This window comes from Passer montanus, unplaced genomic scaffold (genome assembly GCF_014805655.1).
Source record: "Passer montanus isolate IOZ18808 unplaced genomic scaffold, ASM1480565v1 scaffold21, whole genome shotgun sequence".
In the NCBI taxonomy this organism is placed as follows: Eukaryota; Metazoa; Chordata; class Aves; order Passeriformes; family Passeridae; genus Passer; species Passer montanus.
Window position 1 is genome coordinate 1,478,121 of NW_024366703.1, and position 24,063 is coordinate 1,502,183.

A 24,063-nucleotide genomic window follows, 5' to 3' on the forward strand; every position below is an offset into this window, starting at 1 on the left:
AACAGACAGAGATGAATTGCCATGAACACAATAGTCATAAAGGAGACAACAGCAGAACAGCAACTGTGTATTTTCAGTGTTCCAGATATCAGCTGTGCCTTCCATACCTAAATGAGGTCTATCTATCACTGCTAAACTCTTTACATGACAATTTTTTCCATAGCATTTAAGGAAGTATTTCCACATATGAACAATAGTCTTCTCCAGTGAGGCCTTATATGGATGTTAAAAATCACAAAACGGCACTTTCCTGCCTGCGATTGTTATATAACAGTAAGATTACAAAAAAATACTTTTCTCTATTTTCCTGACATTTATTTTGCCTTTTATCACAGTCTATAAAGATTTTCATATCAGAAGTGCTAGAAACGGTAGCTGATCTTCTTATGAAACAAAGATACTGAGAAATATATATGGTATTGTGATTAGATAAGGCAAAACCCCACAGCTCAATTTATTTCTCAAGTTATGCACATTTATTCTCATGTACTTTATTGTTGCCACATAAAAAAATAGCCCAAAAAACAGCTTCATAATGTAAATGTAAAATTAAGGATTTTTTTCAACATGCAAAATTCAAAATGCTAGGACAGTGGAAAAAACTATTTTTCCACACTGGATCTGTTCAGTAATATATTTATATTGAAATTCAATGTGAATATTCAGTATGGATTTCTGAATTCAATGCAACATGTAACTTTCACTGCTACCTTGGTAATTCTTTACAGATGGTATTAGAAGGTAAGAATCCTTTCTGTGTGGTGTGAATTCCTTAAGATTTGGAGAATGCCTATATTCTTATTCATTCTGAGGCACATATAGCTTAAATTTTTGTCAAATATGTTGTTTAATGCAAGTCTGTTCATTGAACTCTGAATAACCAGATCCAAAATGTAACTCTGCCATCTATTCTAATTTATAATATAACTCAAGCCAAATTCTTATTTTGATTTTACTTTTGAGCAGAACTAAATAGCTAAGGCATAGTTTTAGCTTTTATAACTCATAAAACTTTATGATCCTCTAAAATCTGTCCACAAGTATTTCATTTTCTGACTTCCTGTGGGTATGAATTTCCCACATACTATGAAAAGAAGTATTTTTTATCTGTTCCAGACTAGTCTGCATGCAGAGTCTGCATTACTCAGATCACATGCTAAAAATCTTCCATAGGCACAAGATGAAATGTTTTGCTGTGTATTATTTGCATTCTATATTCTGCTCCAATATTTCCAGTTCTCGTGAGCAGCTGACCTCGCCGTTCCCCATCAGACTCATGCAGATATTTGGTCACTGACAAGCTGCAGTAGCAGGAGGCTCATCTGAAGGTGGCAGCAAGAACACCTTTTTTCACTGGCAGAGATGCCAACGGGATAAACATGAAAGTTGGAATAAACTATTTTTGGTTTTAGTAAAGCCTTTAATACAGCCATTTTTAAAATTATGTGTATGAATAAGAATTAATTTAAAGGTGATAGATGGCTTCCAAATACTGAGAGGCAGAATTTATTAACTGAAGCACAGGACTATGTTAATGAAATATTTAATGTTTCCAGGACTTCAATAAGTATTTCTAGACAAACCTTCACTGCCTTTTATAGATGTACAAGTCTGGGTCAGTACTACTTCACAGCTGTCTGTGACAGGCATGACTGGATTGCATAGGTATGGTCTAAGACTGTCTGTTCTGTTCTTGTACTGTTTGGTACAAAGGAAAACTTGTTCCTGAGTAGGCTTTCTAGGCCCCTGAGAAATAAAAAGAATTAATAATAACACCCTTAGATTCCTTTCTAATTCCCATGCCAAAAGAAGTAATGTTAGATTTTTGTCCCAAGGTTATTCAGTTTTTATGCCATACAAACCTGTACAGATTAAAATTAAAGTTGAAGGTTTTCTTTCACATTATTTTAATATTAAAATATTTCCATATTATGAAAATGAAAATAGTATTCTGAGTTACTTAATGATTACATTTGTGATAATAAAAAAATTAATCCAAAATGTGTTAGATTTTGATTTTTTGTAAATATTCCCTTCCCTTCCCTTCCCTTCCCTTCCCTTCCCTTCCCTTCCCTTCCCCCCTAGTTTTACAGGGAAAAGTTTTTACAGAAAAAGAAAAAAAGGGAATGAGAAGATGATTTATATCTTTTAATGTAAGATTGAGTGAGGGTAGAAAAAGTGTGTTCCCATTTTGAGATCTCTAATTTCAGCCAGGAGCAGGTGGAGAGTCATCACAGTTTATGAAGCACAGCTGTGATAAACTCACATTGAATAGCTCCACTGAACAGATGAACTACTATATTCTAGATAAGTAGAAGATTCAGGAGGTCATCAAGAAAATGCATTTCAAATATGCAACCTGACTTAGTTCAGAAATATACTTTTGAATGTGCAGTCCCTGAAGAATTGGTATATTATGTGTTTGCATTATATTTTCTGTATTCTCTACATCCTACTTTTTGGATAGATTTACATGTTTGTTCAGTACCCCAAGCAGAGTTAGCCAATCACAAATAGTGAATATTAAATACTCTATCAAGCCCTCCTATCCTGGGTTATATGTGAATCAGTGAGAGGTCCAGTTGCCCACAGCAGGCTTTGTTTAGTGCCATCAGGGATGGCTGTCCCCAAACCAATCTGATTGCTGCAGATGGCTCTGCTGAGCCCCTGACGGCTCCTCCTGGCACTGCTGCCCCCCATGCTGATGTATGGCCCCTGCAGCTGTGCAGCTGTGACATCAGCCTTGTGTTTATGGCTAACTGTGCATCTGCTGATCACTGCACAAGCCCCAGCCTGCTCCTCAGTAACAGCAAGCTGCTGGTCAATGTTCATAATTCAGCCATGAGGGTAGGGTTTCTCCGTGTCCAGTGGGGCCCAGCTTGAAGCAGGGGCAAGATGCTTACCTGTTCTTCACAGCCTGTGGACTCTCCAGAACCATCATGACCTCTTGCCTGACTTGCTGCATCCCAAAGCATTTGAAACCTGAGCGATCTCAAACAATTATTTAAAATTAGATGTTCAAAACTACATAAATCAAGCTGCTAAATGTAAAGCCAAACATCAATTTGGCACGCACTTCAGCCATGCTGAAGGTAGCAGCAGCTGTAGTCACTACTGGGTTCTCATTTCATCTTGACCCTGTTCATTACCCTATGGAAAGATTCATGTTTCATTTTACTACCATGCCAACCAAAATGTTAAGCCAGTGGACACATGATCATTAAAGCTGGCTGGAAACACCATTGATTTTTTTCACTGAATATAAAAGCAACTTCTAGTCCAGTTTTGTGATGGGATCTGTAGGTCTTCTCTGGAATTCTAAGAGCATAGCTAGGAGCTGAGGTTTTGAGCCAAAAAATGGTTTGGGGGATTTTTTTTCCCATCCAAAGAAGGGTAATAAAGATCAATGTTTGACTTCAGAATGTAACACAACCCCCCCCTCCCCCGCCATCCCTCAATTCTTGAGAATTTCCCTCTGTGAAGGTTTTTTCCCTTCCCCATTTTTTTCATTTAATTATGGACAAAGTCCTGTATTCAGTGAAGTTAAAATATAACTAGGACCTTGTGTTTAGATGACTGGAGGGCACGTAGCTACAATTACATTGACACAAGGGTGAATAAGTCTTCTAATGTGATCACACCAAGTGCATGTTTGGTTGTTCCTGTCACTTAGGAAAAGTTTTGCAAAATATCAGGAGCTTAGGAGAGAGGAACAAAATAGGGAGACAATACAGGGGGCTCTGGCAGGAGGATGACATAACGATGACTGTAAGATGATAATGCCAGTGGTAAAATGATTACTGATATGGGAAGCTTAAGAGGTTAATGGCAAGCAGCTAGGGATGGAGTTTGCATGGACCCAGATCTCAGATCTGATCCAATTGCAGACCAGTTCTAAAGAAAAAGACTATAAATCAGTTCAAGAATTCTAGTGAATCATGCTTTGTCCTCATGGTTTGTGATCTAACCAGCAGTTCTTGATGGAGTTACAACTGCCCTGCTCACACTCACCTGCTATTTGCTCTGTATTAGGTTAACAATAGTAAATAAACTGTGTATTGGATTTCAAGCTGACCTGTTCATGCCAAATGAATTTGTCTTGCCCACAGGCTGTCTTAATTCAAAACATATGTATTGATTTACATTCTGTTGCTTCCATACATTAGGGTATTGTTTAGATTTTTGCCTCATCAATATTCTTCACCTTTTTGAATGGATGCATAGTTTGTTAAGGATTTTGTTCAAAAGGGTTCTCAGGTAGATGTGTGTAACGTGGTTAAGGAGTAGAAGTGAGGTGCACTATGGTGATGTTGTACAGCACTGATCCCTGTCACCTGCAACCAATATAAGGCAGTTTGTCCTTTTACAGGCACAACCTCCATTACCATCAAAGGGAGTTTACTTTAATTGCAGGAAAGATGGGGTCCTTGTTTAGTGAAAATAAAAGTGAAGTCAGAAAAATGATAGTATGATAGTATATTTCTCATACAGCAATGTAATAGGACACAGATAGAAGTTTTCCATTTTTCCCAGACTTCTAAGGGGTGAAAGAATTGTGTATGTAATATAGAGCATCTCCTAAGAAGAAATTTTTAAAAAATCAGAACCTCATGCTAGACTCTGAACAACAAATTTAGGCCTCTAAATAAGCAGCCTGAGCTCTTCAAACATGCTGTGCTCTGCCAACCCCCACTGCTCTTAGGATACAGCTTCTAAGGCTGGACATCATTTGACTGCATGTTCTTGCAAAGAAATACTAAGAATATGCAGTAGGTCAAAGTGGCTCCTTATCTTTGTGCAGCGATAAGGGCTGCTGCTCCTCCGAGGAAACAGTGTCTTAGAAGCGGAAGGCTGCACTTCTTATCATTCAAGTGTGTGCCATAAAGGGGTAAAAATAGGGACGTTGAGGATAAGAAAGCTGAAACTAAGGCACCTGCTACCCACAGAAGGAAACTTGGGAATGAAATAAGTGAGAGTCTCTTCTGTTTTGAATACTGCAAACCTTCACTTACAGGAACAAATAATTTGCCTGTAAAGCCTCTGAGATTACTGATATGAGGAAAGGCTTCCTGGATTTAGATTCCTGACTTTATCATGCAGACAACATTCCATTTACTGAGTTTTACCGAAGTTGAAAATGTTAGAGTTGACTGAGAGAATTAGATTTCAAGAGCTGTTAAACATTTGCGGGACATCCTAAACTGCCACTGAAAATCCTCTAGTTTGTGACCTAAATACAGTTGATTAAATAGAAAGTTTGAAATAAGGCATTGACATTGTATCACTGTCACCAGATAATGCATAGTTCATTCAATCTCACAATATTTTAATCCAGTATTCACTCTGCCATGATATATAATGCAGGCTATTTACAAAGATTGCCATTCTTTAAATGCCAATTTTCCCTTAAAACAAGCAGCAACAACAACCAGCCCCGTACCCTGCCCCAAACCTTGTTTGTAATGGTCTTCATGTGCATCACTATTGTACAGATTTACACAGGACAGAAAAAGGGGATGTTCCTATTCTTAGAGATTCTGCCTCGTATACTACCTGCAGCCACATTCTGCCACTTTCATCCCTTCATAGTTATATATCAAAGTGGGCACACCAGCATCATCCTTATAAAGAATGGAGATTGAATCCAGTTTGGTTGGAACACAACAGGCCTTGGAGGCTTTTTTTGGATTTTGGAGATGCACCAGAGTTTGGACAATAGCATGTTTAGTTGGGGTGACATTATCTGTCAGAGGGAAGAAGCAACCTCCTTTACACTCAAAAGCCTCATAATCTTTTGGTGCAATGATCCAGGAATCCCAGCCAATCTCTTCAAAGTTCACATGGAGGGAAGTTCTCCTGCAGTGGTTGGCTCCAACACTTCTCTTGCTTCTGGAGGAATGCAGTTGGGATCCAGTGATGGCCTTTTCCTCTCCCTGCTGTTCCTCTTCAGATGAAGTGCTGTTCTTCCCCAGTTTCTTGAGCACACTTTCTTGTTCATGAACAATCATCTCGCGGAGCTCCACTTTGGTCTCCTTCGTCCCGTTGCTGCGGTCGTTGGAGAACACAATTAACAGGGGCAGGTTTTTTGTGTCAGGGGTCACACTGACATCCAGCTTCCCACAAGTAAAACCACTCAGAGCTTTAGTCTCTATAACAACCTCTAGCTTATTTTTAGTCTCCAGCTTGTCTGCCCTGACCCATCTTTTCACAGCGCTGGACACTTCGAACATCTTCCAACCACATTCCTGGATATTGTGGGAAACAAGGGAAGATTTGATACTTCCTGGGTTTTCCCAGTGGCCATCATCTAGAACATCATAAATTACCATGTTGCCTTCCAGTCTAGAGAGAGACCCAACTTCCCTGTGACAGGAGATATAAATTCTCAGTTCAGCTCTGGTGATTTCCTCATATTGTGGAATAGAGATGTTGAAGAACAAAATGTGTTTCTGAAATGGGTTTTCTTCTGGTGAATCTAAAGAAACAACATCTGCAATAGGAAATTAAAACATGGTTACAGTGCGGCTGACTGTCCAAGTAAGTTGATTTTAAAAGACTCAGGATATATTTTGGGGATAAAATAAGAGCATTATAACACATAGCACAGCACTAAAGGGAAAAAAAAAAAAAGAAAAATCCTGTCTTCTGGCCAAGTTTCAAGGGCAGAGACTGAAAAGAGGAAATGGAAGTCCCTGGTGTTGGTAGTATTTTACTGTGATTACATAGCCAGGTGAGTGTGTGGAGGGAAGCATGAAGAGGCTGCCTAGAACAAGCTATGGATGATGCTGGGCAGTATTAAGTACATAAATATGGCAAATGCAGAGTTTTCAGATTTAGCAATTTGCTAAATATATTTTTTACACAAAGCAATTATAAAAAACACAATGATTTCCTACTTTTCTGTTCTAATATACATATATAAGTGTCTTGAAGAACTGGCTGTGCTGAAGCTTTTGTTGTTGTCTTCAGAAAAGTTTGAAAGCAGCTTAGACTGGGAGTTTGGGGAAATAGAAAATTTTTGGAAGTCCTGAATTTAAGCTCCAATGTCTATCTGAACTGGGACTTGGTGATAAACAGCCTTCCATGCCCAGGCCCCAGACTGTTCCAGGATGCACTCCCTGAGTTTGTGTAGATTTCACATGTTTGTTTTTTGTCTGCAAATCTATGTGCAGTACCAGCAAGTCTGCCTTGGGAGGGGCAGATATTTGGCTGGAAGATCAGACTGGTAGTATGTGAAAGTCATCCCTGATGTCTATTTAATGCTCAATGTAAACTAACTGCTTAATCATGACTGGATTTTAGGGCAATTTTAATTGGCTGCTGCTGCCAGTTCTTCAGCTAATTTAACCTGTAAAGTAGTCAGAGGGGAGAGTGAGATATGGAAACTATCATCTAGGTCCTATTGTTGAGATTTCTTTCTATTTCAGGACTAGGGAAACTTATTTGGGAATTTGGAGTTCTACATATTGCTGTTACCTGTGTATGTCTATTTTTCATAGAAACAGAAACTTAATTTCTCCCTGTTTCATTTTTGTAACAAGGATTGCACTTCTAACTATTTTACTGCCTCATGGATCTTTTAAAAGTCTATTTAATGTTACATAGACAGGGATCTTGAATTTTTTCTCTTGATATAAGCATGACTAACCATTTCCATATAAATCTTTGTTTAACCCAGAGTTTTGGAGAAGCAGTGCTGTTCCTTGTTTGGATCCAGCAACAAATCTCTCAGCCAGTTGCTGTAGTTTTTAAATATGTATAGAGTCCCCCAGAAAGAAAAGCTCTCTAGCAACAGTATTAATTATAGGTGATCAAAAGTTTGCATGCTAACATAAAAACTCAGTTTGAAATATCTAGGATTGAGAAACATGCTTCATGTGAACCTTGTTATTTGGTGCATCATCTTAGCTCAAGCATTTCAGAAGAGAGTATTGTACAGTGAAAATATCAAAGAAGAAAATTAAAGGTAACTGCATATTTTAAAGATTGAAAGAAACTATATAGTAAGCACACAATCCAAAATGGTAATATTTAATTTCTAAAGAATCTGTGCAAGTTAGGAACTCAGTCTCTTCTGAATTTTAAAAGAATCTGACTATTTACTATTAATTTACTTCTTTTAAAATTGTAGTCCACATATTGAGGACTTTTCCTACCTTCAGTACTGAAGCTCCTTACAATATTGGATGCAGGGATGGAGGATTTGTCTGCAGCATATCTGTTGTATAAATCAATCATGAACTGTGGTGGCTCTTCCTTGGTCTTCACTTGTGAGGGGACTCTTGACAAATTCAAACTCCTTAGTAAATCCATCTTCATATTCTCCAAGAAAGATTTGAAGTTGAAATGGGTCTCATCTTCTGCTTCCCCAGGATGAAAGTGTGCATCAGACTTTCCTGTAGCTGATAGCCTGTCCCAGTCTTCCAAAGGCTTGCCTCTTGTCAAACAAGCAATGATGTTGAAAACAGACAGCGCAGCTAATACTCCAAAACAACACATTTCTTCTACATTTACTTTCTGGTGGAGAGACAAGATGAGGGTGTTTTAGCTGATTGCCAGTCTTATTTCAATACAGACAGAGGAAAGAAGATGTAAGGCAAACAACTGGAATGCCCTTTGCAAATCACTTTCTGGTGTTCTTTTTGCAGTCTGCTTCAAACCCCAGCCTCTTGTCAGTTGTCAAGCAGATTGGTCGTACACTTGTCCTTATCAGAGTCATTGATGCCATGCTTCAGCTTCTGTTATCTAGCAAAGCTCTTAGTTAATGAAGATTCTGTAAACATCTGACAAACACATGTGGCTGGTGGGAAGGACATTGTATATTGTAAAGAATCCACATTTCACTTTAGGGTCATCTTTGCTTAATTACATTCTTCTATCATTTCCTTGCCAACACAGAGAGAAGCTTTCTTAGGGGCGCAGAAGTTTACACTGTTTTCAGCAAGACTAGAAAATACAGACCTAGAACAAAATCACTCTATTACTATTAGCAAATAACATCTCACAAATAATTTATACAATCCTTTCACATATGATTAGAAAATGCCCATTAGTTTGATGGAGACCTGTGATTCTGCAAGACGTGATCTCATGACATTACAAACAACCTTAAAACTTCTTTCCGTTTATCAGCCAAGGGCTATTGTTTGTACACAGTGAAATATCTGTTTTGTGTCAAGTTTGCTTCATGTTGTTTGCAGGCTTGTCCATTTTCATTCCTTTGGTGTATGGGAATTTAGGCTTGTTTTTATAGTTTTTCATAGATTCATGATGGTCAATCCAGTCCAAAAACAACCAGTCATTTTTTCAGCAACCTCAAAATGAAGACAGAACTAGGCCTTCCAAGGCCACATGGAAAGTAAAAAGTCCTTTTGAAGATACAGAAGGTTATCTCTGAAGATATTGTGTGCATGAGAAGAACAGGCTAAGGCAAATGAATTTCTCAGGATGCAGAAGAAAAACCAGGTTTATTTATCTTAATGCATGTATTATGATTTAATCTAATGATATATAATTGCTTTTTCTGTACTAGTAATGTATGATTTTTTCTAAGAACAACTCAATTCATACTGTAGACCTGCCAAAGAATCTGAAGAGTATTGAGCTTTTACATTAACAAAAATCTCATTGCAAACATGTGGTCAAGATTTTGCCATTTTTGGCCATTCCTCTTGTTTTTTTTGCAGTGGATACACAGCATTAAAAGTGATCTGAGACTTCTGCAAGGCTTCCTTATTGTCTGTTAAAGTGATAACTTGGTTCCAAGATCCTGGCTACTTATGTTCCTATGACATAAAGTCAAAAAGGATTATTTGGCATTGATCCTGGTCTCTTGCATAGCAAGACTTACATTTATTCAGGGCCTTTGTGTTTCCTACCTACATGCAGAGTCAAATTGCTTGTGTTTGGATAAACATAACTTCTAAAGTGCCAACAGACTTTATCTGAACATGTCAAAGAATCAAAAATGTCTTCAATTTTTGTAGCTAAAATATTATCACCTACAGCTAAAAAACCCTTCATGCCACATTCATAATTTCATTGTGCCAGACTTTACCTTCTAGGCAGGAATTCTTGTAACTTTCTGGCTAGATTAAGGAGTCCCATGGCACTGACATTTTCCCATTTCAAAGTGCTTGCACAGTATAATCAAGTTACTTCTCAGTTTTCTTTCTGATAAAAAGATTGTTCTTTTGAATAACAAAAGACATTTTCTCTCCCTGTTTTGTTTTCTTTCTTTTTTGTTTCTCTCAGAATTTGAAGGTCTTCCTGACAAGGTGAAACGTAGGGCTATATATAGCTTTTTAGTGGCAGTCTACCAGTGCCACATGCAGAAATAAAATCTTCTTTCTTTATGTGGTTCAGTGCACCAGTGTGTACCTTTCCAAAGCTTTCACTGGCTGCCATTACATAGCATCATGCTGGGTGCTCAAACTGCATCACAAATCCATGACAGCCACAGAACTTTTAAGGGTTATGACTTTCAAGGGTGCAATCTTGTACTCAGTAGGAGCAGCCTCCATTCCTTGTGACTAGGCACCTGAAGTTCTGTATCTGTCTACTTTAAAATTAATTTTAATTACATGAAGTGCAGCTAGATCAAGTGATCTATATAAACACTTCTCTTCTACTGCAAATACTTTGGGGGTTGCTATATACAGACTCCAAGTGCATACAAAAAGGTGTCAAATACTGTCAGGCCAAGTGTCAGCTTTGCAGAAACTTTACAATGAACAGTTTAACTCAGTGGAAATACCTTTTGAAAACTGTTCTTTGAGGTTTGGCAGTGAGACATTTTTAAATTAATGTGATACACAAACACATTAATATTGTCCAGTGGTTTATTTTAATTATGCAGCCTTGGTAAGTGAATTGAATACTCCACAAAAACTTAGGTACATTGTAGCTGTTGCTGTTACCTCTGGCAATTAAACAGTGACATGAAAGAATGAAATTGGATTTGTTTTAGAAAAAATGGGTTTTAACACTTTGCAGCCTAGTATCAGCTGTTTTCATGTTTTAGCTGTCTTTACTCATACCATTTTCTTTTAGGAGTAGTTAGTGGAATTATCTTGACCTTGTGTTTATCACCAGTAACTTTCTCTATAAACTCAAGCATTGAGCAGAATGGTTTATAGGATGCTATGCTTATGGCTTTTCTGTAGGAATAATGACATTCTGACAACTGTTAAATTTTTCTTTATACGTTAGCATTACTCTATCAATAGTAGCTGAGTTTCTCATGATTTATAAAAACACAAGATTGTACATTTTTAAGGGAGATCTCTAAAAGCAACACTATACAAAGGTTTTTCCCAGTACTTCTAGCGTAACTTACTGTAGCAATTTACAAAGTACAAAAGTACTTTGGGAGAAGAACTGGAAACTTGATTAGTGATCTTTTGTCAGGCATAACTGGCAGTCACTACAGGGCACCATAGAACTTTTTACTTCTTAGTCAGAGCTTTCTAGGAAGAATTAGCAAGAACTGCTGTCAGAGTAACCTTGCAAAGCCTCCCACGCATGCTGAATCTTGCTTTTATGTATGTTAGCAGGAAGCACCACATTACACACCTCTGCTGTCTGAGAAACTGCACCACCTGAACACAGAAAACTGGTGGCAGAAGATACCCAGAACCTCAGTAGGATAGGAGCCTTCCAGTTATTTGTTCATCAGAAGGAAGTGCGTGTACTATCCTTCTCTTTAAAAAAGCAGCTCTTAATAGGAGGAGGTAATGCCTAAGGTTAGACTGTTTCTTGAGGAGGAAGAACTCCATATCATAATTTGTGCTACTTTAGGGACTTCAGATGTTTCTTCCACCCTTGATCTCTTTATGCTATTGTACAGCAGGTGGGTGAAAATGAAGTATGTGGCAAGTGTGTCGTAGAACACGGGAACACTCAGAGGATTGACAGACACCATCATGGGAACACCAGCTCTGAAAAGACTGCAGCAGTTAAAAGGCTACCATAAATGTATCAACAGGGGATTGTGTAGGAGTTAGAGATGCAGAGACTTTATTTCTATAAAGACTTCCAATGGAACCACTGCCAAATGTTTCCCATTTTGATGTTCATTGTTTGAAAAGAAAGTTAATGAAAGTTCTGGAAAGAGTTCAGAAGAGAGCTGTGAGAAATTGTTATAAGGCTTAGAATAAGAAATCAATCTATTTAAATCTTAGCCAAAATGTAACTTGACCCTACTCTCTATACTAAAAATACACAGTGAAAGTATTTTGGATAATAGATAAAAGGGATCTAATGAAATAGGTTACAGTAAGATCCATTGAATTGAAGCTAAAGCTCATCAAATTCAGCCTAGGATTAAGCCACTGCATATGAACAAAGAGCACTAACTTTTGGAACAACTACTTGTAGTCCAGTAGAGATATTCTATCACATGAAATCTTTAAAGCCAAATTTATGCATGTTTTTCAAAGATATTCCCAAGCTTAAAACAGAAGTTCCATAATGCATGGTGCAGAAACTGCTGAGCAAGGTTCTTTGATCTGTGCTATGCAGGAGGTCAGTCTGGATGATCATAGTATTTCCTTCTGTCTTTAATCTATTGAAGTGCATTATGACAAGCTTAACATGTATTTACAAGTTTCCATCTAATTAACAGAATGTAGGAGAGTGCATTTATAGAAAAACAATCAAATATTTTTAGATACTACTGTACCTTTAATTTATTAGCTTTTGTTAAAAGCATGTAACAATCTAGAGGATATAAAGAATAATTTACAAAAATATAAATCTTGGTTATTTTATTTTAGTATTTCAACATATTACTATATTGTATGTGTTACTCAGAGAATATGTTTAACAACCAGAAATTATCCAGCAAACCAAAAATGTGGGATATTATATGTCTTTTGTAGAACAAATTATATATTAAGGAAGGGTAACCAAAAATGACTATATTAACATATTGTTTAAATGAAAACTTATGCAGTGAACTATACTTGCATCCTGAAGAAAATATACATTTTAAGCCCTTTATTACAGCATTTTTCAGTATAAATATGCATATTAAGAGTATGAGTGTTTTAGGCAAAAACTTTTTATTTGTGTACAAAAGTGATATTCTAAAATAAGCCTGCCTTTGCAAGTTCACTTCCCATCTTCTTGGTTAACTGAAGAGATAAAATAGTCAGAAAATAACACAAAAAATCATATTTTAGTCCTTTGATTATGGAAAACTTTACACTTAAATTTCTCTCTAAACACCAGGTATCTTGGCTAGGTGGGTTAGGAAGGTGTCTGTGGAAGTAGTGAATTCCTGGAAGATGAATATGAGAGCCAAATTACGACAGTACGGCCTATCTTTTGTGGCAAGCACGTGCATTTTTTCAGTCTTTCCGTGTGCTTTCTGTAGAGGAATTGGAGACTTGCATTGGTTCATCAACACAACTGGATTCATTTCTCCTTTACAACTTCCCAGAGCAGTCAGGCAGGATCTGTAGGCCTTGTTAGAGGTGTGTTTGTACAAACTTATCGGCAGGCACAAGTTTCAACTGACATATTGGGATATACCTTTAAAACAACATTTTTGTTCTCATCTAAGAACAGGACACTGAGTGAGCTCATTTTGTCAGGAACACAGCAGGGTTCTGGGATGCCAGGAATGATTCCTACTGCTTTCACGATGCTCTGAATTGTAGCATGATTTGATGGCCGGACAATCTAGAACAGAGAAGGAAATAGTTATAGCTTCATTTATGAGCAGTCACTTTCCTAGGTGGACTTGGTTTAAGCAGTCACTTTCCTGTGTGAACTTGGAAAATCACAACAATTATGCAGCTGTTTGTTTCTCAATAAAGCAAATACGTCATTGTTTGACTTACAGGACCATGCAGCACAGCCAGTCCTTCACACTTCCAGCTTTCCTGAGCTGGATGCATCCAACAGATATTTGTGTTCCTTAGGCTACCTTCATAAATACCAGAGGAGGGCACTGGTGGCACAGCCAGCAGCCAGAGGCCTGAAGAAAAATGTCCCTGAATGTATCTGCTACATGCTGGAGACACACATGCAGAAGAAGAAGCCTGAGCTGGGGCAAAGTTCTCAGTTGCTTGGTGCTATATTTTGTTTTCTTAACCTCTTGTCTGACTTAGACAGAGGTTAAGATTTGTTACTATAAGTATTTCCAAAATAACTATCCCTATGTTCCAACAGAATTTTTTCTCATGTATGCTAACTCGAAATTAGTTACTTTTTCCTGAGTAATCACTCTTTTAAAAGAGCAGAGTACTCCAGAAGTAGAGTCCACAGGAGAGAGTATAGAATAGTCAAACACCCTGACAGAGCCTTTCTGATCACAACTGCATGACAAATAGTTAATATCTGTGGTCTTTGCTTCCCTCTGCCTTCATCACCAGGCTTTTTTTTTTTTTTTCCCCATGGGCTACCCTCAAACTGGAAGAAGGAAAAAAAGGCTGGGAGGCTGGGGAAAGTATGAAGTGAGGATTCACAGCAGCTGTTTGGGGTTATAGCCACAAAAACCATGGTTTTCCATTTCAACATGAAAAATTATGTAGTCCATGGATAGAACAAAGGAGTTATTTCTAGGATAATTCAGTTTTGAAACATTTGCATTAAGTGTAACATATCAGCAATCAGATTCAAATCTTAACAGCCATTAAGGCTTTCAGATCCTCCTTAACTAAGCCATTATAAGGAGTAACTATGACATCTGCCCTTGACCCTTCAATACATGTCCTTATAATCAAGTCCCAACAAGTGACCAATCCTGCACAGTGCCTTTCTGTAATTAGCATATGTTAGCATAATTAGCAACAGCTTGCTCTCTCTTCAGATTTCAAAGCCGTCCACAGACAAGCAGAACGGAGGTGGTCTCAGCTTCTGTGTGAAGTAGAGATCAGTTTCTACCCACGTTGGTCATGTCAGCATATGTGGACAGCAAGAGAGAGACGGGACATTTTGTGTGTTTAAGCAACTGTAGAGTATAGAAATTCAAAGAATTAGAGCTTCTAGAATAAAGTTCTTAATTTAGCCTTTACAAAAAACCTTTTGAACAGTTCCTAGCACCTGTGTTATTTCATGTTGTTATTTGAAACAGTCACTGATCACAATGTGCTACTGAGACAGCATTTACTGCCCCCATGCAGTGGATAGCCATCATTGCCCTCATGGCCAGTTCCTAACTTACAGGATTCCTGGCTATGAACCTGCAGAAGATCCTACAAGGATCTTCTCCCACTGTGCAGACTCTAATATCTGCAAGGAACAAAGACATATGAACACAGTCTATCTAGACTGAGCAGCTGTTTCCCAAGACAATGACACTAATTATGTTTCTAATGCCTGAATGTGGACATGCTATGCACAAAAGTGCTTAGAAAGGAAAATGCTTGTGATAGACCAGTACTCTGTATGGAATCTGGCTGCCTGAGCCCTAAATCCACAGCAGAGCCAGACAGCACACCCATCCCACATCCAGCCAGGCTCTGAATTTTTCCAGCCCTTCTGGAAACCTGGCATCGGTGCTCAGTGATCATGGTTTAGGCTTCACATTTAACTTTGTCCCAATGTGCTAAAGTAGAAAGCTTGAAATAATTAGTTGCATGCCCAGTAATAATGGCACTGAGAAAGTGCTAATGTTTTAAATGCTGGCTGCTAAGTCATATACAACACACCAGGTTCTATGACATGCAGGACTGGAATTTGTTTGGCGAATGCAGCGCTGCAGCCAGCCATACATATAACCTAGTGCTTCTCCTCACAGTTCAGGGAATCGTAAGTGAACTTACTATGAGAAGATTTGTACCTAGGCTGTTGAGTATCTATCTAAATCAAGACCCGCAATTATTAAAGTGGATGTGCAGATACTAAAGAAAATGTACTGATACTAAAGAAAAAAAATAAACCTACAATGTGATGATCCCCAACATGCCAGGTATGTAATTCTATCTCCACAGTTCTAAAAGGGTACTTTGGAAATAAGGAGTCTGTTGTCCACCATAAGTTGACTGTGTAGACCAAGTCCTTATGAATAGCTTTCCTGACTTAGAGCATATGTGAAAGAACAAATTTCTTCCTCAGTAATATTTATCAATTCTCATGCTCTGAACTGAATCTTCTTTCATGCTGATATTCTCTCTCTCTTCCTTTTGAAACAGTCATTTTAAAAAGCTACACCTTCTTTTTTTCCCCTCTTATAAATACAAAGCTAACAAGTAGTAGACCTCTTTCAAAACAAACCTAATCAATGTATGTGTATCAAACCCAGAATTCCCAAATCTGTTGTGATTTAGTTTCTCCGGTGGCGTTTTTTTTTTGGGGGGGGATAATGTTTTGGGTTTTTTTTCAGTTGTGTTTTTGTTTTCCTTATTTTGGTTTTTGTGCATCAAGATATTAGTGAAAGGGAATCCTTATTATATATATCAAGTATTTGCTTATATTTCTAGATAAGATATTAAGTAAGTGATCAATGTAAACTTATTTAAGTGTTCAAGCTAGGAATGGATCCTCTCCTGGCCCTACCAGCTTTTGTTTTGCTCAGAAAATGCATCTTTTTTGAAGAGTGGGGTTGTTGTTTGGTTGGGGATTCTTTTCTTGGGTTTATGTTGTTGTGTGTGAATAGTCCATTAGACTGTGAGTCTGTGGCAAAGGACCCATATTCCCAGGCTGTCTTTTGGTTTGGATAAGTTACATGGTGATTATGTTGCATGATCAATTTGTGCTACAACAACAAAGTGAAGTTGTATGTGAGTCTGTACAAGCTTTAATTTTTGCCAGACCATGTATCAATTTATGTACACCTGGCTCAGCATTGGCCAGCTACACAAGAATATGTGGTCTGATTTGTACACCCTGCCATGAAGTCTGGATTTCCACAGTTCCTGGACTTAAAACTAGCCTACATATCTACTCTTCCTGGAATTATACTACTTGTTTCAACACAAACAGACATCAATCTCCCTGGATGTAAAGTAGGGCACATTCCCGTTTCAGAGCCTTGAAATGCTGTGCTGTACAGCACCATTCTTTATTTATGTGCCAAATGACCACACACAAAAATGTCAGTCGAACAAATAATCAGGCCATTTGTAGGCAGACTGTAAAATAATTACAGTTTCTAAATATGCAGGTTATGCAGTGCCTCAGATCCTCCCCTCTATCTTTACTTGAAAGCCTTATAAAATCCTAAAACTTCTTGTCCAACATAGGATTACCAACCTTTCTACTTGCCATAGAGCAGAGTGGGAGTGAGACAAATGTTTGCCTCTCCACTGGCAAATTTCAGGCTGCTTCTATAGGAGGAATTGAGTATGCTTACTTTAGAGTGCTAGAGCCAGTTTTGTGGCATTTCTAGACACATAGGGTAAATCAACATTTTTGTTCCAGAAGGATTATCTAACATTTTTAGAATTTAGATACACAAATATAATCTTAATCAGTATTATTGTTTTCAAAAGTGACAAGCGGTTTCCTGAAGTTAAAAATGCTTCAGTGTAACTACTCTTTATTTTTCTTCTAAAGTATTACAAGTGAAATCTGGAAATATGCTGATAGAGCAGCTTATTTTAATATTAGCATATAATACTTCATACTTCTGCCACTACAAAAGAGTATTCGGATGGTTTAGTGTGTATAATCATATTTTCATAAGCTACAAAAGTCCTTATGCTATGGTTTCAAGGTATAAGATGAGAAGTTTTAAGATAAGCCTATTTTTTCGTATAGATAAATGATTTTTTTCCTATAAGATAAATGATTTTTTCCTATTCTTCAGAATAGGAAATCAAATTGCATTTGAAGAAAAGTGGCAAACTTTTTGCACTCTGATGACTAAGTTGATGGAAACAATATTGTTAAAATTCCCTAGATCAGTGCAACAAAACACAATGAAAAAAGGTAAAAATCTAAAGGAGATTCTAATTAAAGAAGTAGTTGGATAAGCAGAACAGTAGGCCTACTGTTTACAAGCTGACAAGAATAAAAAGATATACTACCTTGGGCATTGGAAATTCACATGCACCTGCACAGTAGTAAGCATCAAATGATTTGGGAGATATGATCCATTCATTCCAGCCAATATCAGCAAAGTCAACTTTCATGTATCTTCTTGAACAAATCCTTGGCTCATTCCATTGTTTTCGCCTTGCTTTCTTCATTGTTTTCTCATCAAAATTTAGCACCTGAGACTTTTTAAGTGCTTCTGTATTTTCTTGCCCTTTTCTCCTTCGATCTTTGCGTGAGGCTTTTGGTTTCAAGGACCTGTAGGCATTCTCCCATATGTCATGTTTGTTGTATTTATTGTTGTTATAATCTACTTCTGGCAACTCATTGTTCTGAATAGAGCTAGCGAGGTACGTATCCCTCCTAACTCGAGTATCAGTAGAAGCATTAGGGGACAGATTTGGGTCCCCATCATTGGGAGGGAACGGATCATAACGCTGTAGGGTGCCTGCCACACTGTTAGGTTCAGAGATGGCAAGATCATTGGCATAAACTAGTATATAAGGTAAATGGCTGGCAACTTGTTCGGGGAAGCCCTGGTGCTTCTCCCCAGAATCAAGCTCAGCGCAGAGAATGAGCTCTCCAGCTCGTTTTGATTCTTTTACAATGTGTGAAATGTCCTTTGCATGCCAAGCCCCTCGCCTTTGAAGAAGCACAGTGATGTTCCCTTTCACTAGTCCGTAGGCAGAATTCTGGTGAATGCTTTGGAACACTAGGTTGAGTCGTAGGACTGGAGGCAGGTGAAGGAGGCGGCAGGATGAGTTCTTGGACCGTTTACAAAACACCTCCCGGTGCCGAGGGCGTTTGTCAGCATAGAAGTGAAAAGTGGCAGCAAGGATCATTTCTGAATCCTGCATGGATGTCAGATTGAAGCAGTACAAGGGCTTCTGGGCCAAGAATTCTGCAAGAGAGAAAGGAAAACATGGATGTATATATGAGACCAAAAATGGTAGTCAAATCTTATTTCCATTTAAGTGAATTAACAAATTTTACTTTTCATTTACATCAAATCATTTAGTGTAGTGAACTTGTCACTTCAGCTTAAAGCTATGGTGTGTAAGAGGAGGAAACAACTTAACTATTTAATAACAATATTACAATATTGTAATTGTAATTGAGAATTGAGAACATATATCTTTTGTACACATGAGGCATAAAATTCTTTCCAGAGATTTTTAGTTTCAGACTGCCTTTCATTCTAGGCAGACAAGAAAAGCAATCCTTGATTGTATTTTATTTACAACAAAGTCAGGCTCAGAGAAGTTGTCAAATTTACCTGCAGCAGAGCTCAGAGAAATACCTTGCTGAAACCAGTACTAGCAGAAACCAGGTTTACAGTTAATATTCAAGATTGTCTAATCTAAAGCTGACTGCAGATTCCTGAAAGATGTCTGTGGGCAACAGCTCATCATCTGCAAGAAGTGCACGTGAAACATTTCATAAGGGGCCTGGCAGTAAGCAGCGTGACACATTTTGGGGTCATTACTCCTCTCCAGTACACATAATGTAGGAGCTCTGTTTAAAGTACTGTAAAACACACTTGGTTTCTAAGGCTTGTGTTTAGATCTGCATGAAGTTAGTGACAAATGCTATTGAACAGGAGTTCACTCTTCTAAAAAGAAACTGCTTCTTTTTAGCTAGTTGAACAGTTTGTGCTCAGTTTACATCTTTACCCTCGTTTCGAGGAAGATGAGCAATTTTACACTAATAACTGCTTACACCATGTTTATTTAAACAGTAGAAACCTCTCTTAGTGTGTTAAAATGTAATCCCATCCCAGCATAAAAAGATGATGCCTTAATAGTCTATTACTGTGAAAAGTTGCCTTTGTTTTTTTACTAGCTCAACAGTATATGGGAAAGTGGTAGCAGAACCAAGAAGTGATTCCTGCTTTCCCAAACTCACACCACTACTTAGAATGCATCAAAGGATTACAGTCTGTAAATTTGCATCTTTAATTAACTCAAGTGGACCAACCCTTTGGCAGTCCTGTTTGACATACCTGAAAATTTTCTAGTAGAAGGAAGTAAAAAACCACCCCAAACCAAACAAAACCCAACAAATGCAATAGCCAGGCTTCCCAGAAACATTTAGGTTTGTTTTTCAGTGCACTACGGATGATGAGCCACAGAAATTTTGGCAACAACAGAAAAGCAGTACTGTTAACTGCCACCTGTTGGAACATTCTGTCTTTAAAACAGATTCATTTGAAAGAAGGAAATGAATAGTGCTACACCTTACTAAATTGGTGGTTGCTATCTACCCGTTAGTGCTGGACAGAACCATGATTTGGACTAAAAAACCAGCAAATTAGCATGCTCATTAATCCTAAACCCACACAGGCAATTTTGGAATAGTAATGTTCAAGTATGCAATTTCCATCTATACTATCTGTATTTTGTTCCTGATACAGAGAAGTGGAACAGCTTGCACTGATGTGGTAAGAGCCTATTTATTTCTGTCAGTTCAGGCAGGATAGGATTCCTATTAGTAAGCTTTTAATCAACACTAGTCATATGTACAGGTGCACATACTATGAAAAAACTTAAGGGTTTAGAATTTATTCAAGTCTTTAAAGCACAGAAATTTCACAAGGCTACTAGATGATTTCTCAGGCCAAGGAAGAGAGTAATTACAATACTTTCTTTAGAACACCAGGCTTTATTATTGCATGTTCATTTCAGAAGGCAGATGTTTCTAAAAAGACATCTATCTACTGGTTGTCTCCACCCAAGCTGTGTACAGTTGAATTTAAAAATATTTCTTCTAGTAGTAAAATGCTCCAGGCACCATCAGCTCTGTAGTTACTGCTGTGAAGCACAAGCATTGTTGGGATAAAGACTTTTCAAACACCAGCATCTCAGGGTTTCAGAAAGGAAGGTAACTTGTAATGATCAGAGAAAGGGAGGTTGAAGTAATCTAAAATAATTCTGTACTCTAGAATGAAACACACCCTTCAAAAGTCAAAACTCTTTGTAAAACAGAGTAAGAATCTATGAATCTACAGCTATTGAAAAGCCAGAAACCAGGAAGTACAGACTTGTTAGGAACTTAGAAGATTTCGGTTTTGGATGGAGCACAGTTATATTTCCATATTGCATAAGTTCACTCAGGCTTTCACCAACTTGTCAACCACACACTGTCAGTCTTGATTTGGTTTTCTTGCACGTATGCATTATGATACAGTCTTAATTAAACAATGCTATTTTCTACTATTCATTAAAGTCTTTTCTTTGTTTACCACAGAGGATGCATCGTGTTCAGGAATGAGTCTGAGCTGCAAGGGTCAATATATGGGGAAGTTTCATGGTTAGGCAGTAAATTGCTGCCATGAAGGTTAATTCCCCTCAATCTGAGCAATGGAGGTGAAGTTGGACAATAACTTAATATTTCATGTTTGATCGCAAACCAATTATGACTTGACTAACTTCAGCCAGTTGGTGCTGTTTTCTAAAGCTACAAAGTTCCCTGAAAACTGGAAAGCACCTAAAGAAATAAGAAACATGAGAAATTAGTTCGCAGACCATCTCTCAGCTCCTTATAAAAAAATAATGAACCCTTGTGAACACATGTAGAGGTGAGAGAAGGTGATCAGATGTTTATGAAGTACGCCTTCTGAAGAGGTGAGTACTGCTAAAGGAACAAAAAAAAGAGCTGTATTTGGGCTCCATGCAAACAGCACATGCATTTATATTTCAAGTGCCTCACATCGAATATGCAAAAATATTACACATTCCATAGCTCTATACCCTCTAAGGAGCAGGTAGGATGGCAATATAACTGGGTGGTTGAGGGGAACTCAATAATGCATATTGACAAAGGACAAATGTCTGGATCAACGTTTTGTATCTCTGGAACCTTCATCTTGACAACTCTAAGTAACCTGAATGCTTGAGTGTCACCTAACAAACAGCTTGAAACAGCACCACAGGAACATACAGTTACAGATTTTCTGAAAGGTAAGTGATAAAAGAAGTAAGCTTGGGATAATGAAAATTATTGTGTAGTCTGTTTTGCTTATTTCAATAGGACTGCAATTATCATCTATGTTTTATAAAGAATGGATGGTCCACGCATCTTGTTAGTAAAACGTGCCAATTTCCTCTTTCAGAAGGAAACAGAATTTCTCAGAGAAGATAAATGTGGTGGCAGATAAGGTTTCTCTCTCCTCCCTCATCTTGCATCATTCTATGGTACATTTTAGAGTGTTTAGCAATAGCTTGATGAACACAGTTCCAAGGAAGAGTGCAGAGGAACTTCTGCTTTCATGGCATGCTATTTGGGACAGATGGGATCCAGTAGAGAAGGCACATAGATAAGATACAGGATAAGACATGAGTTTTGGACATAGATATGCCTTATTTCCATTGTAGGGAAAGCCAAGTTAGTTAATTTTGGGCCTCTCTGCCTTGGTTGCATGATCAGACAAATGAGCAAAATAATATTGATTTGTATTTGACCAGCACAGCCTATCTGTGGGCAGAAAATGCAGCTATTTTAGTTTTTTTAAAACAGAATTACAACTTAGACTACTTTGATGCAAGTAGTATGTGCATCAGATTATTTGAAAAATTATAAAAAATTCTTGCTTTGTCCCCAAATCACTCTTGTAGCCCAAGGCCTTATTTGTGTGACAGCCAGTATTAGCTGCTCAGTTCACAGAAAAACATAAGTGTTAACAGTAGGTCATGAAAACCATCCACAGTGCAAGCTCCTTCCTATCCCCTATTCTAGCAACTGCTAGGTAATGATCTAGAGCATGACCATTTATTTTTCTCCTAAGTGCCTCCAATTGCTTTAGACAGTAACTCCTAGATTTTTAGACATTTTCATTAGCCACTTACTTTTCCATGGAGTTTCCCCCTCCTTGAATATGTTTGCTTTTTAGTATTACAATTGACATAGGATAGAAATTAAACTGGGGTGCACAAGAGAATATGAATTATTGTGCAACATTATAGTAATCACTCCCTAAACCACTGTATGCTGCATTGTACTCTATACATGAGAGTTAAGTGGAGGAGAAATAGATTAGTGCAAAATTTGCTTTTGTGAGTTTCAATCCATCTGATTTATCTAAATAGAATAATTAATGTTTCTGACAAGGTAGTAACAACTTGTTGTCTGGAAACTCATGCAGTTCTTATTTTAAGAACTAAGATCTTAGTTACAGTCTGTAAGTGTTAACCGAAGAAGGAAGAAGTTTTCCAGAAAAGAATTTGCATTTCCTTGGCAAAGGATAACAAATGTATGGACTATTAACGAGGCAAACCTCCTTTTTATTATTTGACGTAATATTGGGATAACGAAAGTGTAGTTTTGACACAATACATATGTTTCTCCACCCTCAAATTCAAGCCAGGTAAAACCGGGGAGAGGGAGGTCAGGTATGTGTCGTCTCAGGTTCAGGCAGTGCAAGGAGTTTAAGATGCCGATCAATTTTAGGCGGTCCTGTAGGCGGCACTCTGCCTAGCAGGAACTTCTGAGGCTGCGAGAGGAGCCGGGCAGAGGACCAGTGCCCGGAGCCCTCGCTACTAGGTTTATGCTCCAAGTATTTCTGAACAGATCTTTTGGCCCAGCGCGATGTGCGCTGGGAACGGCGCTTCTTTTGCCGCTGGTTTGCATCCACAGCAACGGAGACTTTCCCAGGGGAAGTACTCTCGGGAAGGGAAGGGAGCCAGGGAAGGTGGGAAGCCTCGCAAAGCGAGTGGCGACACCCTGTCCGTGTGGGCAGCAAGGGACCCCCCGGCATTCACCCAGAGCGGCACCCCCCGCAGTCAGGGGCAACCTCGCCGCAAACCCGTCGCTTTAAAGCGAAAGAGGAGCGAGGGGGCTCCAGCCGTGCCCCCGCGCCCGGCCCGTCTTACCCGGCCTGGCTCTGAAGCTGCGGACCGTGTTGCCGTCGCCGGGCCGGCTCCCTTCCCGGTTGTACTTCTCGTAGAGCTTAAGCATGTGGACAGCTACCATGTCCTGAGCGATGCTGCCCAGCGCAGGGGGCGGCGAAGAGCCGCGGCGGGGGTCGCGGCCGGGGGCGGCCGAGGCCGGGCCGGCCGGCGGCGGGACGGGAAAGGAAAACAT

The 24,063-nt window shown here is 38.5% G+C and overlaps 2 protein-coding genes across 2 annotated transcripts in view; both read right to left on the reverse strand.

Moving 5' to 3' along the window:
* Positions 1-5,138: 5,138 nt before the first annotated feature.
* Positions 5,139-8,734, reverse strand: GDF2 (growth differentiation factor 2). Its single transcript, XM_039709161.1, has 2 exons — positions 8,157-8,734; positions 5,139-6,490 (listed from the first exon to the last, which is right to left on the reverse strand). Exons 1-2 carry the CDS (start codon positions 8,497-8,499, stop codon positions 5,550-5,552), a joined length of 1,284 nt encoding a protein of 427 aa, XP_039565095.1. The 5' UTR covers positions 8,500-8,734; the 3' UTR covers positions 5,139-5,549.
* A 3,929-nt stretch (positions 8,735-12,663) lies between these two features.
* The window catches only part of GDF10 (growth differentiation factor 10), an 11,595-nt gene continuing 195 nt past the window's right edge, over positions 12,664-24,063 (reverse strand). The window contains 4 exon segments of the mRNA XM_039709437.1: positions 12,664-13,686; positions 17,979-18,886; positions 23,853-24,042; positions 24,044-24,063. The exon segment at positions 24,044-24,063 is cut by the window's right edge and continues 195 nt beyond it. Coding sequence (XP_039565371.1) covers positions 13,495-13,686; positions 17,979-18,886; positions 23,853-24,042; positions 24,044-24,063 — 1,310 coding nt within the window. The 3' untranslated portion in view covers positions 12,664-13,494.

Excerpts from the sequence above, each read along its gene's own strand:
- GDF2 (XM_039709161.1), bottom strand. The coding sequence starts at position 8,499 with ATGTGTTGTTTTGGAGTATTAGCTGCGCTGTCTGTTTTCAACATCATT. Across the intron at positions 6,491-8,156 it reads AAGGAGCTTCAGTACTGAAG|ATGTTGTTTCTTTAGATTCA; the intron begins GTAGGAAAAGTC and ends TTCCTATTGCAG.